The 21,368-nt window shown below is 51.4% G+C and overlaps 2 protein-coding genes across 2 annotated transcripts in view; one reads left to right on the top strand and one right to left on the bottom strand.

The window, feature by feature from the left end:
- Nucleotides 1–8,193, bottom strand: part of CSUI_003317 (ef hand domain-containing protein) — a 31,555-nt gene extending 23,362 nt beyond the window's left edge. The window contains exons 1-5 of the mRNA XM_068063515.1: nucleotides 3,505–8,193; nucleotides 2,861–3,090; nucleotides 2,178–2,356; nucleotides 790–1,423; nucleotides 458–491 (exon numbers count right to left, since the gene is read on the bottom strand). The gene's annotated coding sequence lies outside the window, so the exon portion shown is untranslated. The remainder of the gene's footprint in view (nucleotides 1–457; nucleotides 492–789; nucleotides 1,424–2,177; nucleotides 2,357–2,860; nucleotides 3,091–3,504) is intronic.
- Nucleotides 8,194–10,064: 1,871 nt separating this feature from the next.
- On the top strand, nucleotides 10,065–21,328 carry CSUI_003318 (trigger factor protein; the record flags this gene model as incomplete). The annotated part of the gene is made up of 11 exons (XM_068063516.1): nucleotides 10,065–12,923; nucleotides 13,809–14,000; nucleotides 14,934–15,146; nucleotides 15,432–15,542; nucleotides 16,001–16,153; nucleotides 16,872–16,972; nucleotides 17,930–18,387; nucleotides 18,596–18,751; nucleotides 19,493–19,662; nucleotides 20,608–20,682; nucleotides 20,975–21,328. Exons 1-11 carry the CDS (start codon nucleotides 11,241–11,243, stop codon nucleotides 21,326–21,328), a joined length of 3,666 nt encoding a protein of 1,221 aa, XP_067924511.1. The 5' UTR covers nucleotides 10,065–11,240.
- Between the last annotated feature and the right edge of the window lie 40 nt (nucleotides 21,329–21,368).

A 21,368-nucleotide genomic window follows, 5' to 3' on the forward strand; every position in this document is an offset into this window, starting at 1 on the left:
CATGAAATTGGACGCTAGTAACTGTCCATTCGACGAAAGCCCTTGTTTACCGAGGCTTCAACAGCAGGTTCCCCAGAGTGGACATACACCTCGCCAACAAACCCAAATTGACATCGAATACGAATATGTCACAGACTCGGTCAAGAATTCTCAGGAGTTTTCCATGAAACTGTCTCTTCTAGAGATTGCCTGTACTGAAGTATCATTCCTTCAGTTTCTCAAGACAGGCTCAGAACGAGAAATGGAGACCATGGAAGCTCAGCTGAGACGCCGGGGATGCTTCTTCGAGGGAGGAGAAGCAGCTTTGTACTGTTCTCTCCATGCAAATTTAGAGTCAGCAAACAGACAAGACAAGGTCTGTCCGAACCGTAACCCTTCCACTTGTAAAGAGTCCGTCAAATTTGAATCAGAGGGGAAAGACGAAGGAGAAGAAGCATCCAGATGATGTTTTTCTCACATGTGTGTGTCGTGAAGCCGCTCCCCGCAACTTCTGCATAACAGGACAACCCAGCCGCGACAGATCGCTTTGAGGAAGCAAGCTATGGCAGTGAAGCAGCAGTTCATCGCGGAGGTGTCTTGATTCACCTCATCACTCCTATGAAGAGTTGGGTAGGATAGCTTGTCTTAACAGACATTTGACTCGACAGCAGCAAGAAGGCCTCAGTCACAAGGCACCGAAAGTGAGTCTTTTGAGAAGACAGGACACCGAGCATTCATTCACTGAATGACATGTAGTACAGAGACTTCTGCGTCTTTCTGAAAACATTCTCAACGACTCAGCAGACGTACCGTCCTAATCTTCTCGCCCGAGCTTCAGGAGGCATATCGAAGAGTTGAAGCTTGAGGTTGGTAAGGGTGACGGGAATAGCAAAATGAGTCGCAACATAAGTGAATTTTCTTAGGAAGATGTCCAAGGATGATAAGTTCGAAGGCAGGAGCCTTCTCATGATAAGAATCGGGTAGTCTGTGAAGGTCAGAGCTCCTCCAAGAATAATTTCTGGTGACCATCGTGACTGATCTAGCGCCCTGCCATGTACGGTAAACCGAACAAGTCGGACCCGGTATTTGGTATTAGGATCGAGTTTATAACTTTGGGTTGTTTCCAGATCCGTCATACCCGGGTGCTGCATCGGTAAGAACAACTCGCGTTGATTTAGACCTAATTGATGAACTGTCTGTACGCTAGATGCATTCAAATATACATAAACTTCCTTCTGGGAAAGCGTCAAGAGTGTCTCTGTATCATTGGCGGCTTCCGCCCATGCAATATCTGCTGGACGAATGTGGACCCCCAGACGAACAAAGCCCCCTGCCGTTCCTTCAGGAGCCGACCAACGGAGTAATAGACCGTGGCATGGATATTGAACCCGGGACACCATCACGTTCCAGCTCGATTCTACTTGCTCAGTCCGAGACTGACCACCTGCAGAAGTCCAAGCAACGCATGCATTCATGCACGTGCGTGTGTATTGAGGTCAGCTTACACCGGTCATGCATACTGTGTAACATCAACAGAGGTATCATCATACGGTATAGAGGGTACCCCGACACTTCATTAGCATACACGCGCACATACATGGGAGAGACAGGCCTCCTCTCTCGCTTGAGGTAGCTGGCATTGTACGTACATGCTTAAGGCACCAGTATCCCATGGAGTAAATAAACACCCCAGAAAAACACACGTCAAGGGACCCCCTGGTCTCGTCAGGAAATTCAGTCACATGGAGACCAGATCACCCTGCCGGAGGAGCAATCTACAAAGCATTTCCCTATGGTTTCCGTCCATACCGCTCCATCTAGTCAGAGATCGAATGCGGAGTATGAGAGAGGAGAACCAACTCCAGTAGATGCTATCTATCAAATCTTAAGGCAAGAAGGTTTCCTCTTAGGCACTACGGTCCAACGGTACCAGAAACGCATGCAACGAGCTAGACCCTCGGCAGAGATAAAGAAATGCCGGGTTACCAAAACGAAATATTTCTTCGGCTTGTGCGATGTGTACCTACTGAAGTCTCTGTCTCGGCGTGGACCGCCTTTGGCAAGTGAACTCAGTTGGAACTCCCCTCCATGACAGCCTATTGTACAGTCATATGCCTGTTATGGACAGGAGTAAAGGTGTGTCTAGCATAGGATGTGTAACGCATAGGATCTCCACGAAGCAACAAAGGGGATTGTACCTGAGAGCTCATGATCAAGTCGGTGGCTTGCGTCTCTGAGGACAGTTGCCTCCCGGTCTTGTTTCGTCAGGTGGGGAAGAAAATGGATGTAGAGGGCGTAGACCACCATAACAGCCAGAACGATCGCTGCTAAGATGTTGATAACAATCGCCACCAGGAAATACCATGTATCTGATACTCTGCAAAAGCGGATAGGCATACACAGCTCATAAAGACGTGTAATAATTGAAATGTCAACTGACATAAACAAAAGGAGAGGCTCGTCGACGATCGCCCTCCCGCTTGAGGGAGCGGTCAGCTGTGGTCATTAAGAGTCTAGTTCTTCCCGAAGGAGTAAACTCGGTTACCGAAGAGCGGCGGGGACGAGGCCTGACAGGGGTGATCTAGAAAGGTATACCTATGTTGGACCATTCCTTATCCTCTACACTAGGGATCGGATGACGGTGTAGTGATGCGGAGGAAAGGAATAGGTAAAAGGGAGACTAGGTAGTGAAGCCTCTCGTTCGTCTTACAGAAAAGCAAGCGAGCTGCCATGCTTGCGTCGCGAGAAGGTACAGTCATTTGTCACTCGGGAAGAATGCACCTCTTCTTTCTTGACTGGACAGGCAAGTGTCAGCCAGCCAGAATCCAGTGTGTAGGGCGACGTGCAAAGCAAGCTACATCTCAAGGGAGAGGACACTCACCCGACGCGGCTCTTCACTAGCGCATCGCTAAGGACGGAATACAGATACTCCGAGGACTCGAACTCACGAGACCACACGTAGAGGGTAGACGATGTCCTTGTGTCATTGAACGCGTTCCAAAGAACTAGGAACGTATCTTCGATCACTTCGTTGATGCACATCGACAACGGCTTTGTCGTCCCTACTGATGTCCCTGGGTAGACCGAATCCTTGGCCACCAGCATGCGTACCTGAGCATTGGGATCAAACCGACAGACACTCTTGAAAGACGTATACGTTGCAGATCGAGTGAGAGGCAGAAGTCCGTATTACTGTTCATGAAGATAAGGCTCTCCGCACCTACAGGGCACCCTGTTGAAAGACCTCGTAATCTGCGGCTAGAGCCCGGGTCTTGAGAAGACTTTATCTGCATGAAAGGGCTGCTCGTTCGTCAAAAAAACTCGGAGTGGCTTGAAGTTCGAGTTGAGCGAGTAGCTCGGCGGTATCGGCACTCATACACCAACCGTTACGACTTCTGTATACGTCCCGGAAGTATTCCAGATCACTTGGTGACAGGAGAGTGACATCCCTATCGTTGTATGTACTACTGCATCGCACTCGCATCCAATGTGTTTGCAGGCATCCCCCCCAGATCCACAACTCACCGGTGCGGGAGCATTGTCTTGAAGGAAGGCACGCTCGTCATTTCCTAGACCGAGAAGGCTTGAAGAAGCAGCCGTAGGCAACGAGGAGTACCGGTATAAAGGCTGATATTGTCCGACAGGGTTCCTTTTGGTCCGAATAGCAGACCCTCCTCTCCTTTCGTGTGTGGGCACTGAACCTCTTTGATGTCCTGCTGCCCCTCTTCCAGAGGAATCAGCATGTCCTTTCTCCTTTATGACTCCATTCATGGGGTAATCTGAATCCATCAGTAGCCGTTTTTCAGCTGACGCAGATCCAGTTCTGTCAGGCTCTGGAAGCTCATGTAGATCTTCGTTGTAGGAGCTGGCAAACAACGAAGACGGATCTTGCAAGTAGCTAGCGCTATGTGGGGGGGGCGTAAAAGGATTTGCAGCTGCTGTGAAAACATCCCTCAGTTTCTGTTCTGTTCGTTTTTTGACAGCGTAGTATTCTTCGTATAACTTCTGCCGACTCTTAAGGAGCTGATATCGGTATTTCTCTCGACTCCCGGAGTGTCGTGGTTCAGTGCCCCTTGGTCCCCACCCTGCTCCATCCCTTCCAGAGGAGAGCTCCCATGAGGTAGCGTCACTATCGGAGCCGTTATCCGAGCGCAGAAGAGAGTCAGCTGTCTTGTTAGAAACCTCCATTGCATTGTGCCAGATAGACTGGGTGCTGGAATGATCCATCAACATCGTTCCAGGGACAGAGTCCATTTCCTGTCTTCGAGCTTCCCCGTAGTCGTAACCATCCCTCTCGTCGTTATTCACAATGCCCACCTGTCCTTCCTCTGTTGCTGCCAGTCTCCGTCCCTCCGTCTGGTGTCCGGTCCCAACAAGATCCGCCCCTGCAAGACCTGAGATAGCTGAAGGGATCAGTCCAGATGTCCTCTTTGCATTGTCGCCCGCCGCACTCCCCGCACTCTGACTTTTATGGGTGAAATAGTGTGAGACGGTCCCTCCTAGATAGTCTTCGGCTGACGTAATGACATCTGCTACAATGTCATCTTCGTCTACGTCAATGACACTCCGGCAGAAAAGCCCCATGATCTGCAGGGGGAGATGCAAGGTCCGTGGTCGAAGCATTCCTCCTGATAAGACAACGAACCAATAGACTGTATTCAGATAAGCATTGCTTGACAGGATTCTCCATACTCCTGCTGCATCGGGCACACCGATGGGCTCAACATTGATCACCCAAGGAGCTGACGGGTCATCAGCAAGCCATCGGAGTGCTGATGAGACTTTCTCTTCCGCATAAGGTATTAGGTGAGGTTGAGCTGCATGGACCTGCCCCACCCATGTTTCCATCGGAGTTTCCTCGAGGCTCTCTGTAGGCGTCCGGGCTACAGCAAAGAGAGCGCACTGCTCACAGTCAAACGTGATGGGAAGAGCGCTCATGCTAGCAAAGATCGCAGATGCATCCGAAGGGTAGAGCATAGCCGTAACAGGGGGGACCACCGGCGGTGGCTGTTGATCTGAATTATTGCCGTTCGAACCTCCTCCCCCGTTCAAGCCAGCGTGAAGGACATCTGGAGCACTTGGGACAGATATACTTCCTGAAGCGCGCAAAAGACTTCGCGCTGCAGCATCAGCGTCCAAGGAGATGGCGAGAGGATGCCGCGATTCAATCGACACGCTTGCAGTACGGCTGTTGACAGTAACAGGATATTTGCTGTACTGTGGGGCATCAAGCGCAAACCGAAGGTGTCCGTCGACAAGAGAGAAAGACATGTTTGGGGCCTCAATGGACTGGAAATAGAGAAAAGCATGGAATGCATCTATCGAAAAGCGCTCCTTGACAGTTAGAGGAACTTCCGCATCAAGATTCACGTAGTTGTCAGCCGGAAAGAAGAGGACATCGAGTGAATTGAAGACAAAGTCTGTCGCGAGATAAAACCGGACGGAGCATCGAAACCATGGGGCATAGTTCGATACCCGTAAGAGGACCGAGAGCTCCTGAGGGCTCTTCCATCGTACAGGCGACTCGACTGAGGATCCCGCTTGATGATTTCTCCGTCGCGGGTGTTCTTGGAACCCAAGCCATGCTGAGACGCGCATGAAACTCGTCTTGCCCCACTCACTCCCTGTGTCATCTGCCTCAGAGAGCGGAAGAAACTGCACTGCGCAGTTGCGGAGGTGTAACGTCGCATCTAAGCCAGTCCGTGGTAAAACCACATCTTCAGAGAGAATATTAGCGTTCCACCACGAAGTGAAGAGGAAGAAGCTCATCACCCCAACAAGGAGCAGACCAAGAAAACTTCCAAGTGTCACACCTGTGCCTACACTGTATACAGGAATACCCAGGACAAAGGGCACGTTTCTCATGAAGTCTGTACCGAGCTGTCCTTGATGTTCAACAGCCTCGTCGTTCGTCTTGTCAAAATCATCACTTCCTCCAGGTACTTTGCCGTCTTTGTCAGAGAGAGAAGACGACGAGACGTTCTTCCCTCGTCCTCCTTCCCCTAGAGACTCATGATACCCCTCTTCATTCACTGTTGGGAGAGACGGGAACCGAGACACGTTCGGTCCGTCTTCTCGTTGACCTTTGGTTCCCCCACGAATGCCTACGGCAGCTGTAGCGGCTAAGGCAGTCGCCTTCATCCTTCGTCCTCCCGTCTCTGGCACCCCACCAGCTCTCTCCCCGTGAACCCCATCGAGTGGGAGTTTTCCAAACGAAACACCACGGCGGAGGGCATAGGCTCTACCGGGACGTGGATACACTGGAGTGTCTCCTTGCTGGTGAGACGCATCAACAGCAGCTCGTGCTGCTAGAGCTGCCGCGCTGCTGTTTGCTATACTAGATCCTGGTGGTGCAAAAGAGACGGAATCTCGAGGTCGCAACGTAGGGGAACCTCCGGAAGGAGTAGAAGGTGTAGGAGGATGAAGAAGACCACTGGCACCACTTGGATCTAAGTGAGGTAAAGTCCGGGGACGATCTGCAGAACCACGTTGGTACATAGAAGAAAGCTCAGATGCTTGGGCAGCTGCTTCAGCGACTGCTGCTGCAGCCGCCGCTGCTGAAGGAGAACAGGAAGGGGCTCCATATGCAGAAGCGCCAGAATCTACTGCGGTTGTTGGACTGGTGGCAGATGCTTCCCCTGGAGGGGGAGGAGGTAATTGGTCGTAGAAGAAAGAGCGCCGCTTATCGCGGGCCCGGACCGGCTTAAGTCGGGAATCCATTATGTCTCTCTAGTGAAGAGTAGGAAAGAACTTGGGCCGATGCCAGGAAAGAAGATGACGAGAAGGAAACAAGCTGATGGAGAGAACATGAAGAAGGAACCAAATAGGAAAACAACGTACACGATCCGAACAAGGGGTGCGAAGGAAAACGACACCTTGAAGAATAGACCGAGCAAAGAGAATGAAAGACGATACGAAGGAAGTTCCGCAGGAAGACAATGAAAAAGACTTCAAGGTACGGCAACGAAGGAGAGTGAAGACTTACCGACAGAGAGGCTTAAGCATTTCATCGACACACCGCTCTTAGGGCGTATCTGCGATGTTCATGTCGGTGGTCTACATGAGTTCCAAGAGACCAGCTTCCCCAGTAACACTACGGGAGAAAAATCGATTTGAAGCGACCATTGGCACGGCTAAACCATTCCACGGACCGAAATGAAGTAGACGCGGTTTCAAGTGTTCAACTCAATCACCGGCTCTTAGTTGTTAGGTGTGAAAAACCTGTGGCGGGCTCCTGAGTGTCTGTATGGCGCTTTCCCCTTTCCGGGGAGACTGAAAAGGGAAGAGGCACACGGCCAGTGGGAGGAAGGCCAGAATGAACGCTGCACTGCTGGTCCAGAGGCCGAAGACAGGAAAACACGTCTAGAAGACCGCCAGAGAAAGCTCTTTACAGTAGATTCATACAGGATCGGGACTCTGTCATGCGGTATTCCCCCCCATCCTCGCAAGGACGCAACGTACGAAGCCCACGTCGTGGTGAAGTCGAAGCGAACAACAGAAAGATAGATCTCGTTGTCAAGCTCATGCAAGAAAAACCGATTAACAAGTTACTCGTAGTGAAAAGCACAAGATACCCGGATAGCCGACGATTCGAGCGATGGCGGCTGCGCCGCTACAACCGAGAATGACCGCACGTAAACAAGGAAATAATCTGGAAAAGACAAACGCTAAGACTGAGGGGAAAAGTCAGAAGGTAACGGGGATGCGATGCTTTGCAGCCAGCCAAGCCACGCAGATGTGTAACACGGCCAGATTTTCAACACAGAAGGGGGGTTTGACCTCCAGACAAAAAAGGTGAGGCGTCTGTCTATGACTGCCGTAGCTGGTGACAATTCTCTTTTAGAAGACATTTCTGAAAGACGAAGCAGCGATTTCAAGAAGGTGAAAAGCAAGTGAAAAAGACAATTGCACGGCGACAGAAATCGGGGAGAAGATACAAGACAAGACTGAGCCGATGCTGATCGTAAATTTGCGTTAGATGCGCGGAGGCGTTTGCTGACTGGGGTTCCGCGGGGTCGCGGCGTGTCATCCTGTCTCGAAGCCCCGGAGAAAATGTAGCTGCCTAAATAATGTAAAAAAGTGCTTATGCTGATCACTTGAAGGCGCTGTTCGCAGGTATCAGCTCTGCAGGGCATGGGAGCGGTTCCGCCGGTTGCATCCGCCACCAATTCTTCTCTGGGTAGGATATGGTCCGGCGGTGCTCGTGTGACAATGGTATGAGGTCAGATGCGCCTGTCCCCCCCCCCTCGCAGTATTCTGTTGCCACCCAGACAAGTAATGATACCCAAAGAGCGGCTCTTCGGGTTTGCCTTGCAGCTTTTCATGCTTATGTTTCCTTAGCCAACTTTTTGGACAGACTTTTACAGCGGAAAAAACGGGTGGACACATTACCCACCGGCCTGACAAACATGGTCTCGGCAGGACGTTTCGACGCATCGCAGCACACCGTATCCGAATCCTTGGAACGCGCTTGCGCCTTCGAGGACTTACGTACAAAGGAAGGAGGCCGGTCACAGCTGTCATAGTTTTGCCTTATGATTCGACAGCCTGACTCAGTGTCCAAGATAGTCGCGAAAGTCTGAAGGACCCACTGCAAACTCGCCTCCACGGGAGGCGACCAAAAGAGCTGGTTTGGCTTTGTGCATTAAGATGCCAGTTTCTCTGTCCTAGTTTGTCGATCTCCTCTTCTCAGATCGTCCTGTGTCATTCGTTGAGGTTGGGACAAGTGATGACAGCACCGCGGGTGTACCTGCCAGAGCGGCAGGTGCTGAAACCGAACGCTTCTGCTTTTTTATTCACGAGGAGCCACGAGCTGCGGGGACACCCGGTGGCCGCGCAAGCCGACCAGAACACCGCAGGAGGAAGTGTGGCATCCGATGCCGCAGACAGAAGATCCGGACCATCTCACTACGACGGTACCCGTCTCTTCTCTTCGCTGCCACCGGCCCGTGCGGGGGGGAACTGCGGTTCTGGCTGGGCACGTCTGACAGAACGGGTTTACTATGTTCACCGCCAGAGTCCGAAAACTCTTGGTAGCAGCCCTTCTTTGTGAAGTAGCCCATTTTCTAGCTGACTTTCCCTCTCGGCCGTAATACGTCTACAGCTGTTTCCAGTCCTGCCCGACAACCTCCACGACAGTGCTTATTCAGTTCTACAGCCAGATCCGGCTGATTATGACTCTCCACCGTGTTGAGTGCGTGGTGAAAGTAGGTATTGTGGGTGCCGTCTCCTCACACTTCGACTGGAGCCTAGCACCGCCGACACACCTTTTGTCCCCTCCAGTCTCACCGCAGCAGCGCAGACGTGGCGGCCCTTCCCAGTTAAGTTGTCCTCTAATTTGGTTTGCTCAACAAAGCTGAAGGGCTACCTTGCTGCGACCGACAACCAGTGCCACCAGTCACGGAAATTTCTCCGAGCAGCGCATGTCCGCGGTCCCAGCACTCCCTTTCATCGTACTTGGTCCAGTCGGCGGCAGAATGCTTCACAAGATCTATCCCAGTCTGTTCGACAAAGCAATACTTACTTATCCGCTACTGCCGTACTACGCAGGAATACAGTTGTCGCCAAGGCGTGTCTGAGAAAGACCTGTGCGCAGCGCCCTCCGCAGGGGGTATGCCGAGTCCGAAATTGTACGGGCACTCACTCCTGAAGAGAAGCTGTCGCGTCTGCTTGCGAAGTCTATTACAGCTTAGAGCAATACCATGAAGCCCGAAGCCCGTTCTCCGGCCAGAGAGCGTAGGACGAAGAGCGGCAGAACACGGCATTGCTGCTCTGCTGACCTTCACGGCTCACAATTGTGCGCTCTTACGGACGATTGCCAGCCGTGTTTCTTGCTGGGGAGGGAACCGCGTGCACTCTCACTCCGCGGAACGTCGCGGATTTCTCCTTAGCTGGGACGCGTCAGGAGATCAATTCACGGCTTCTCACGCCTCGTGCACTGGTAGTTGAGGAAATCCCTGTGCGGGTGACACAGAAGAGGCACGAAACATAAGCTGTGCATTCACGCAGCGTCGCAGCCAGGAGGGAAAACTCTGAAAGGCTTTGAGGATGTCGTGACCGTCCTTACACATGAGTAGTGACACGCAGAGAGTACTGGCTAGTGCAAGACACAGATGGGAAGGGGTCGGGGCTCCATACATGCACATGCACCGCAGAGACACCATCGGCTCGGACATGTCTCTCTTGCAGGAATTGCTCATCGTTCAGTGCCTCGAATACGGCTTCACTCACCTTCACCTGGCTCTTGCTGAAGTATTTCGGGGTCCTTTGTCTTGTTTCCAACTATCAGCTTCCTTTCTTGCCTCCCAGTAATGCAAGAGGCGAGGCAATGTTCGAATCGTGCAGGAAATCTCCAAGTAGATACCTGTTTCCCCAGTGCTTCACCCGTCAGCTCACGAGAAAGCGTGTTTCTCGTTTTTCTCGCCTTCCAAGCTTCTATGCTCAGTAGACTAACATACAATTTGTAATGAGTTCTTTCTCGCCTCCAAATGTCGGATTTCGGTATCGGCACGAGCAACCTTCATTAACCGCAGCGCACATAAAACTTTTTCCGCTTTCCAACGGTTGTGAAGGGTAGGGTGCCCAAGCCTCTCTGGCATTGTTTCCTTCTCATTGATCCAGTCAGCTCTTTTTTGCCTTCTCTAGCACCTGCGAGTTGAAGCGATAGCCGAAATTTTTCTTCGTTTCCGGACTCCATTCGGCATCACAAGAAAAGATCTTTCTTACTTTGCCTGGAATATGACCTGAATTGGTTGTGTGCTCTGCTTGCGGTGTTTCTCATTCTCTTTCATTATCACGGCAGCGCCCGTGTCCGCGCTAGCGGATTAGACACGAGACAAAAGACGATAGATCATTCACGCTACAGACGGCAGTTCACTACCATATCACGGCCGGACGTTCGCGACCTAACAGTAGTTCGACGAGACAGCTAGCTTCCCATGGTCTGGCCCTTTCTATAAGTCCGGAGTTCCGCGGCCTACCTTATGATGGCTCACTATATCTGCTTTCTTGTTTAGACGCCATCTTCGTTCCAACTTCTTAGCTGGTGCTCAGTCAGTGTTCACCTCAGTACTGAGCGAACGAAGGCCGTGTATGTATATATGTATGTGCGAGACTACATGCTCCACAATCACCCCGCTCCCAGCTGAGGCATGCCTCTAGGAGAAGCCGAGAGAAAGATAGCTTACATCAAGTTTTCTCTTCCTTCTGTCTTCTCTCTCATAGTTCCCGCATTTACACGATGAAGACAAAGAATACTTCTTATGTCTAACATCGTGTCTCTTCTCCATTCCATGAGGAATGGAAACGTGCTCTCCGCAAACCACAACATGGGAATCGCCCTGCTCTTACATCGACCGTCGGCGAGGGATTCTTCCTCTCTCCACGTGATGAAGAAAAGGATGGAAGGCGGCCGCATGTTCCCAACTGAACATATCTATCTCTTCTCTTGTCTTTGCCTCCTTCTCCTTTGCGTCTTGTGGCGAATTCCCTGGAATCCTCCTGGGCTTGTTCAAGCATCTCGTAAGGGAAGTGAATCCTATCTTTTCCGCGGGCTTCTTCTCCTCTACACCTCCGTAAAGGCAGTCCCGAAGTTCTCAGAGCAAAGGTCTTCGCCGCTTCTCATCAATCTCTCTGATTCTCTCCTTCTCGCCTCTCAGTATTTCTGTTCTCTTGGACTGGCTTCGCCAGCCATTCCCTTATCTTCTCCCTTGTCACTCTCTCTTCACGCTTCGCCTGACAGCTTTGGCCGGGAAGGGACACCGGCAGCGTCTGTGAGGGCTACCAGGGGCGATACTGAGGCTATCGTGTTCTCTCCATTGTCATCTGAATCTACTTTCCTTTCGTCCCCCGCCTTGTCTGTCCCACCTCTTCGTATACGGACTTCCCCGCCTCGGTTCACTCAAGCTAGAGAAGGAGACATCACAAGAAACGGGGAGAGACGCCACTGTTTTTTTTCTTTCCAGGAGTGGCCGGAAAATCAGGCCGACTCCCGTCGTCAAGCGCTTTCTGCTTCAACGCTTTCCACCAATGATCGCCATCCATCCTCTTCTTACAAGGCTGGTCTTCCGGTGGCTAGGATGGTCTTGCTTTCTTGTTTTTCACCTCCTCTATGTTGTTGGCTCTCTCCTTTGTATTCTCCTTCTTCTCCCTCTCACTTCCTTCCTTGTGTCGATCTCTTACCAGGGTTGATCAAGAAATGTCTGAACCCCCACCTTCCAGCGGCTTTTCATGCATGCGAGCTTCGTAGAAAGTCGCGGAAACACGGTTTCCTCTTTGCACCTAGCCGTTCCCTCTTATCTCCACCTTCCCCAAAGCTGTGCTTTTCCTCTTCACGTCTTTTCCCTTGTAGGTCTTCCAGTCATCTTCTTCGGTCTCCCTTTCCTCCTCTATCCTCTGCTTTCAGTTCGTCGCCGCCTGGATTCTCTTGTTTGTCTCTTCGTGTCCCCGATACGGTTTCAGCCGATTGCTCTTTGAGAAGATCCACACCATCACCAAATGCACAAGAAGGCGTCTTGTACTCTACGGGGGACTACAGTCCGGCATCATTGAATGACGATGAGACGTGGAAGGGCTTGCCTACTCATCCCGCCATTCACAGTCACACAGATGGAGAGGAGATAACACGTGAGGAAAGACCAGAGCCAAAGAGAGAAAGAGACGACGGCAATCAAGAGAAGATGCACCTCGACTCTTATAGCTTGCCGACACCATCGGAGAAAGACTTCAGTTGGGAAAAGCATTCGGGCGAAGAGGGAGGACATCAAGAAGAAAACGTCCATGGAAACTCCGAAGAAGAGTTGGTGTCTCAGCCGTATGACTATGAAGAAGAAGTGGAGGGAGAAGAAGAAGAAGATCGAGAGAAAGAAGGGGGTGATGACCGAGATACAATGCTTCAGGGGCCCGAGAGGAGACACTTCAAAGAGCGAAGGAAGAAGAGCATGCAAGTACGTCCGGTAATCTGTCAGCAGGTTTTAGGCAGAGTGAATGGAGGAGCAGACCTTTCTGGACTATGGCGTACTTTACTAATTCCTCGCCTACGTTTTGATGTCCTCAACACATACATGACCACTAAGGAGGCGAAAGCACGGACAAAACGTCCCCGAGGCACTTCAGAAGATTCCTCGTTTGCTGCTGTGTCTCTTTGCCTTCCGTCGAAGCTGTTTACGAGGTTTTTGTTGCACCTCGCTATATTCAGGCAAAAGGTCCGCCTCTTCCTTTTCTAGGAGCTACTCGATTCCAGGCACCCCTTCTGTTTCGTGGGGTCATTGACTGGACCGACAGCGTTCTATATATATCGTTCATTGTAGAATATATGGAAGAATATGTAGGCCTCCATTCCTGTGCGCGCGAAGAATCCTAACCTCAGGAGTACGTGTTAGAGTCATGTTCTTAGTGCCCAGCAAGATTACCGTATCAACCTGCAAGTATCGGTGAGAGATCTTCATCAGTTCACTCCCACGACTATCGTCACTCTCAGTTGAAAGATATACCACTATTTTGCGAGGCCCGCATACTTCCTTGTTCTGTGCATGCGGCTCACGTACATCTATACAGCTGCTTACTCCGCAGAGGCAAATCTTTATGTGTTGGAGCCTTTGCTTTCTCCAGTCACCAACGTCGGCACTTCATGAAAGTAGCATCTCACTCCCGGAGTCGTGCTGGGGCAGGGAATCAAGTTCCTGTCAGTCGCACACTCCAGGTATGAGGTGACCAGTCTGTGTTCTGTCGCCTTCATATCGGGTCGGGAATGTGGTTTGTACAGAGGGGACTATGCTATCACTCCACTCATTCATGTTTTGCTCCTACAATGTTCTCTTCTGCGTACGTAGAGAAGAAACGCATACCTACGCCGTGGGAAACGCTTTGGAGCATCGGCGCCAGATGTTATTCCCCGTGAGAGCGAGCGGGTCGATATGAGATTGATCGAGGATCTCGCATCGCATTTCTCGGTCTCTGTGCAGAGAAGTGACAACGCGACGCTTCTCATTGAGGCCGATATCCCTGGCCACATCACTCAGAAGGTCTGAGTCCTTCGGTTAGGTCTCTGGAAAGTATTTTTCAACTTCATGTTAAGCTTGTACAGGCGGCTCAGACTCAAGAGTCCACTTCACACATAGGTGAAGAAGTGCTTGTCTCCACACCTGCACATGCCGTTCAACTTTTGCCTCGCCATCTTCGCACTCGTCTCTAGATAAACACCGTTATGTCACCGGAAGTGTATGACTCGAAGTGCCACAACCTGCGAGCTGTCAAACTCCCTTGTGTGGATTTAGTGATGTGGCTGCGTCGCGTGGTGGAGTACAGTCAGGCGTGTCTCCTTAGAGGTTTCCAGCAAAGAAGGCACCCCCGCAGTCTTGCTGTACCCTGCGGGGCTGCTCCGACGACGGCGGAAGAGGTGCTTCGGGCTGAGTCTGCGGGAGGTTCTCGGACTTTCTGGGACACAGCTGATGATAGGCATGGGTACATATGCACGACTGAAAGCCTTTCGAATTCCTCGACCGGAAGGTAGCTGAGAAATTTCTATTACAGTTGCATCTGTTCTATGGCTGACAACTGTCGCGTGGGGTTCTGTGGATGACTATTGTGGGTATGCTGTAGTGACACACCTTGCAAGAGCTTGTCAGAAGCCAGCCAGCATTCCCACTCCGTGTCCCTTCTGAAGAATCCGTGTGTGTCATGTTTCTCCTTTTTTCTATCGATAAACTTGGTTCCATCATAGTGCCTTTTTTCGTCACATGGAGAGGGCGGATAGGAAGAAGTTAAGCTAACGGGGTGTTAGAAGCGACATATCTTCAGGGCGAAGGGGGGTTTGAGGTCATAAGTTTTCCAAGAGCAGGGAAAGGTCCTGCTGCTCTTCTAGTGTAGGACTGCTACCTGTTCTTGCCTACTTCCACGTGGCGGATCGGCCCGACAGAAGACGCCTCGTGTATGTTTTTATGACATGTTTGTACCAGGTTCATGAGTTAACTCTAATCCACCTACGCACCACACTCCGGATACCGGGGTATCGCAGCGGCTTGGCGGAGGTGCCGTTGCCGATGCTTCAATACTATGCGGGCGGCCCAAAAGCCGTTAAACAGCGGGCTGTGCAGGGCCTTGGAGACTTGCTTCTCCATCAGGCGACCAAGCAAGGCGCAAAGATGATAGGCACTCCGCAGTTTGTCGACGTAAGGAACCCAATGAAGACTCAGTACTTTAGGCTGCCGGATCCACTGGAGGGACATACTGATATTTTACCTGCTGGGCATCTGGACGGAAGCATTTTTCCCCGGTATGCATGGAGAATACTCGACTCTATGTTCAGATAGTAATGATTGATGAAGAACGACTACGTTATTCCTTGTATCAGTTCTGCCGTACTGGCCACATCTATGGGTAGCTAGATGTAGTCTCGTTTCGCCGAACAGAACGCGCGCTTTTATCTGTAGCTCGCTTGACTGCGCTGGCTTCAGGGAGATGAGATTCTCGTCAAGGAGTTCACGCCCGGTCAAGCTATGAAGCTACGGCTGAAATGCGACACGCTGCCAACAGTGAAATTCAAGACCAGTTATAAAGGCCTTGAGGTAAGCTCTATATCAAGGAGTGACTCATTGTCCCCCTCCGAATAGAACACCGTTTTGTTAGTACTTCCTCAGATACGCTTCGTTCACTGTACGTCTTCGGTTACGTGTCGTTTCACGAGAGAGCCTCCAGTTCGTCTTTGCCCCGCGCGGCCTGTCTGCAGCAATTGCCCATGGATTCCTTCTCTAGACACGTCGTCGGTAATTGCGGGGGTCCTGAACTCCTTCTTTCACTCTCAGGTAAACCTCACACGAAGTGAGTAAAGAGAACGGAAGAAAGATATTTTGTACGGGGGAGAACAGCATGCAGCTTTGCTGAGGTTTTGGCTGCCCAGTGTTCCTGATAGAGTACTACCGTCTGAGCCGCTCTGATTGTAGACAGGTGTATGAGCCGGAGGGGAGAAAGATTGTAGAAGTGAAGAGCGGTAGAATTCAGAGTGGCTGAAGATGCTTTGTTGCAGCTGCGAGTTCCCCGGCCACCCTATCCTGAAGGGCTGATCTTCCAGAGAGCAGAAGAGATTCTTCGCAAGCGGAATGCAAAACAGGTCCTCTACTCAGAACTCGAAGGCGGTGAACGCCGTCGTGCGCGCATGGGGGACGCCGTAGAGGTTGAAGTAAGAAGACAAATGATTATACTTCATAGAAGCTGTACTGTCAAAGATGGACTTTTGACCGCGGGTTTCCAGGGGAGACCGGCTTTCTCTGAGCATGCCTTGAACCGCCTGAAGGAGTCTGTTAGCTCCACACATTTGCACCCAAGTGGCTGACGGTCCTGGCTTGCTCGTGCCTACATCTCCACACTCCCGCTCCCATTGACTTTGCCAGCTTTCGCGTGCCCGTCGATATGCCAGAATTCCCTCTGCTGTCTTGCAGCTTCGTCTTGCCTAAAGTGTCTGTTCCCTACGGGTCAATGGCTTGGTTGCTGTCAGTGATACTGTCGCTCGTGCACATGCGTTCATCACACGCTAGTGGACCAGACGTATCCGGGGCGGTCCCCACTGCTCCTCTGACAATTCGGAGAGAAACGAATATCGCGCTGGGAAGGCACTCTTGCTCTGAGTCCCGCTATGCCCTCCCTTGCTGGCGTAGGGTCTGCATGCATAGCAGCCAGTCAAAATCTCCTTGGCTCACGACAACGGCATCTTAGTTTCTCATGGATGACAAAGTACTCCAGCTCCTTCTACGTAGACCTCTCACGATCGCCGAGAATGCTCTTGAGCTTCAAAATACTTCACAGTCTTTTGCCGCTGAGTGGTCAAACGAGGTCATACACCAGGCTTAGTTGTGAGTTGCTGCATGACATCTTGAAAACTCTTTTCTTCCTTCCTTCAGGTGACTCGCGGGTGGTTCGAAACTGCATCCGAGAGTCGAGGAGACGAGATTCCTCCTCATCTCATCGTTGGCAACGTCACTGTCATTCTTGACAAGGACTGGTTAGGAATCACTGAATACCATTTGAAAGCCTGTGTTTCGTCAGCACCGAGGACTGTGATAGCTCGTGCGTCTACGTACCTTTTCAGTGCTCGTGAAAAAGAAGAGCTCTCCATATCTCTATCCAAGTGTACGCCCCCGTACAGGGGGAAGATTGCTGGGCAGCATCAGGGGAACAAAAAAAGGGAAGCAAGTCCGGGAACCGCGATGTTACCGGAGCAACGTCTTCCACGCCACGGTGCCTTATCTATGTTTCTAGACCATTTCTTTATGAAGCACTGCATACGAGCGGCTACCACACGAGATCCCCGCAGACACTATGCAAGGAACAGGCTACCATTGCTTACTTGAGGGGAGGGTTCTGTCCGGCTCTCTTGTGGGTGTTTTCTCGTGATGTACCTCTGTCATTACGCAGACTCCTATGCTAGTCAAAAGATCAAGTTTTAGCTGCTTACCTCTATCTGCCGATCATACACGACAGCCACTGACTGTCCAGTTTCTTTTTATATCTCTTTCTTCAACAACACACGCCAGTTATGAAGATCGGTCACACCTGCTTTGCCGCTGAAGTGCGACTTCTATGCCTGCCTCGTCAGCCCTCAGTACAGAAAGCCAGCATGCAGCTAGCGCGCAGAGGTAAAGTGAACGGGGGTAGGGGGCAGTCGCGCGGATCAGGAGCAGTTTTACTCGTCTCCGAGTAGCCGAGGTTGTAAGCCATTAGGCAGAAGAGACGCACGTCTACTGAGCAGCCATGCTTCCTGCTTGGTCATGTGTTGTTTCTCTTCTTTCGTCAAGACGTCACAAAGTTTCCCAACTCAGGACAGTAGTAGGGCAAACGAAAAACGAGCTGGTACTGATGCCGTCCTTATGTGATCTTTCACGTCTACTTGTCCCAGACCTCTTCTTAGTTTCAGGTGGGTTTTGCCATCGACAGCGTGTTCTTCCGTGTGTCTCAACAGCAACCCAGACGGGGGAGGAGAACTTGTCGAGGGCTTGATGGGTGTGAGGAAAGGAGACCTACGCGACGTCCGTGTACCCTTGCCCTTCTCCGTTAAGGAGATGCTTCCTTTCACGGGTGTAAATCAGCCCTTGTCGTCTGGATCCTCTCCCCCTCCTTCGCCTCGTGTCTCGGCTACAGGCTTCCTAGACACAGAAGACCCGAACGCGGGCACTACAGCACGGGGTAGTACCCCGCTGACTTCAGACCACAGTCAGACGTCTACAGCTGATACGCCGGTTACAGGCAACCTCTCCGTTTTTGAGTTACTCACAAAAGAAGCAGGACAGAAATGCGGCCTGGATGTCGATCTCGACGAAACCTCCCAGGTTGTAGATACGGAAGAAGAGCGGCTTGTTCAAACTATTCTGCGAGTCAAATGCCACGGAGTGAAAAAGAGAGTCCAAGAAGAGCTTGATGGTGGGTCAGTACTCCTCGAACCGGCCGAGTGTCACATGGCATATACTTTGGCTTCCTTCATTTTCCACAGGTTTCCTTCGTCCGCGTTATTCTATGAAAACGCTTTGTGAGCTTTCTCTCTGAGATGGCGCGTGACCCGGACTGCACTATGCTAGGTTTGATCGCATGCCCTCGCTCCGGAGAGTGTCCTGTTCTGTGCCTCGTACAGACGCGTTCTACAGGGAGCTTTGCAATATGACGCGTAGCGAAGTGCGAGAGAGACTAGAGGCAAACGGGGATCAACTGGTTGAGGCCGGCAGCGTCAAAACCCGGAGGGGGGCTGTGGCTGCAGCACTGGACGAAATCACTTCTATTGAAGCTCCTGGTAAGTTCAATTCGGGCTCATTGCTTGGCTGATACCTGGTGTCGTGCGCTGAAGTTCCTTCTGAATGGTTAGGGGGAGGAGCCGGCTTCCCAGGCAAACCCTGCTGTCATCGCGCCCTCCTCTCCCTGTTGCTCTCTACTATTGTACCCTGCCACGCCACGTGGGACTGGGATACCAAAGTTGTAGATGGGACTGATTCAACCTGTCGTTATCTCTTCTACTGCTGAAGTCTTGGTATCCAAACCGAGAGAGGGTTTCTTCCCACAGGAAAGGGCGCTTGGCTGCCAGGGGCAGAAAAGTCCCTCTAGTCTCAAGTGTCCATCCCAAATACCAGCGTCAAGAAAGCTCCTGCGAGGGGGATATTCTCCAGGAGACTTCGCACCGTGCTAGAGCACGTGTCTCAGGCTAAGAGTGTTGTACAAAAGGCTGTATATACCTATAGCCCAACAGACGACAAGCTCTCATCCAGTCAAGAAGACCTGAGTCCCGTGTCAGTTTACGAGCTTGGAGTTGCACTGCACATCTTCCGTTGTTACAGACTAGAAAGCGAAACTGTGGTGTGCTTTTCTCTTTCTAGTATCGTCCCATTTAGGGTTATATAAGCTGATTAGGGCTTCGTAACAACACGTGGCTAGTATACAACTGGGCTTCGTGAATACATGTATTTGTGAGTATCGACCCGTTTGACGAGGTGAGAGAGTAGCAGACCTGCTTCGCTTTTGTTTGAACAAATGACCGCAGAGACGCTGATTGAAGAGCAGGGACGGCTAACGTATAAACAGCAGTTGCGGTCGAAGGAGATGCAAGGGTATGATGTCACAGAGTTGGACACTGAAGAGAAGTACCAGGAGTGGAAGAGGGAGAACGTTGGAGCAGTTATAAAACTTCTCAAGACAGCCTTCACAATCAAGGTATCGTTAGTTTGTCTTCTTGAGCTAGTCTATAGACTTCTGTTGGCGGCGCGCGAGCGCGGTTTCGTATATATATAGAGAGAGATAAACCTCGCACCGCGGGACATCTGTCATGTCGACGGCTGGCCTTGTGATGGCAGCCCAAACGTCTTTTGAAAAGCTCCAAAAATTTGTAGGTATGCCTGCCAGTGCGCCTTACACAAGCTGATGGTAGATCAGGAAACATCCAGAGCTTTCTGGCTGGGCACTTCCTCCCTGGTGAAATCCATTTCGAGAAAGAGTAGCTAATTCTTTCTATCCGGCGTTCAACGATGTGAGGCTTGCCGGATGAGGGCGTCATTCTGGTAGAGACCACGTTGACCGGGCTATATTGCATTTATAGACACCGAAGCTTTTGTGCAGACGGCACCCGATGGCGTGTCCTCCCCCACTTGGTTGTGCGACGTTCTGCGTTCTGCTGGTTTCTGTTGCCCTCTAGCGTCTACCCGTCTAGTTCCTGGTGAAGCGACGAGGCAGGCCGTTGTTCCGATGTGTCGTTTCGTAGAGCCAAGGGGGGAGATTCACTTTGTGCGAAAGCCTGATGAGGCGTAAGCACTTGGACGTAGCTGACCGCTTGTTTTAGCACCGGCAAGCCAGGAAGAGAATCTTACGCGGACACCTTCAGCAGGCCTGCACTTTATACTTGTCCTCCCCATCTGCCCCGGTTAGTTCATGTTTCCACGAACACGCGGACGGCCTCTTAAAAGCCTTGTTCCCTGACGAACGCTCCAAAGCCTTCGCCCTACATTTTTGACTCACACACACATAGCTGACTTGAGCAACGTGGGGGAGCTAAGCCAAACATTCCCTGTGTCCTCTCGCTACTTGTCTGATTGGCGTCTTCTAACTCTCTATGAGTTGCTGGCTGTGGAATGGGTACCTACGTGGCGATGCCTGTGGTTATAGGCCATCCTGAAGAATGAGAACCTCCAGGTGGACAGAGATCAGCTAATGAGGTCCGTCGAGAATACCCTCATGAAGGTAATGTCCGCTCTCTTCATGTGGCTGAGATAGTCTACCCATCAGAACCTGGCAGGCGCACACGATGATTGAGCGCACTCCAGTTCGTCTGATTGATTGTCGGCCTTCTCATCAGGGATATGGTGGCGGCCAGAGACGAAGCCGCGGGGGCAACGCACACAGGATGCAAGGCAAGCGTATCAGTTTGTAACTGTATGCTGTGCACAATCTTGTCTAATGGAACACTCGGGCGAGGAGTGCAGGAGCGAAGGTGCGGCAGGTGTGCGCTGACTTTCTTTTTGTTGCGGCACAGTTTCCCGGGCAAAATCCTGACATGGTAACTGAGAGGACGTTGAACCTCATGGAGTCGCAGCTGGCGTATGACTTTGTGGCTGAACACGCCAAGCTCACGTACTACATCGAAGAGCGGCCAATTACGGCTGGAGCAGTTCACAAAGGCAAGTGGATCAAGCCGGGCAGCGAAGATTCACTGGTGCAGATGTTTCGACGAGGGCAAATCGTCTTTTCACTGGACAGCACACCCTGCACGTCACCGGAAGCTGCGGAATGCCGCGTGAAGTTACCGGACTTTCCGTTCCAAGTTTTGCGGTCCCAGGCGGCATGGCTGGTGCAAGTGTCGAAGATGCAAGACGCTGCCTTAGCTTGATTGCGAGTCCAGATCCTCTTGTGTGGCGAAAAAGTGGGCT

The sequence above is a fragment of the Cystoisospora suis genome (assembly GCF_002600585.1).
Source record: "Cystoisospora suis strain Wien I chromosome Unknown contig_1453, whole genome shotgun sequence".
Lineage (NCBI taxonomy): Eukaryota > Apicomplexa > Conoidasida > Eucoccidiorida > Sarcocystidae > Cystoisospora > Cystoisospora suis.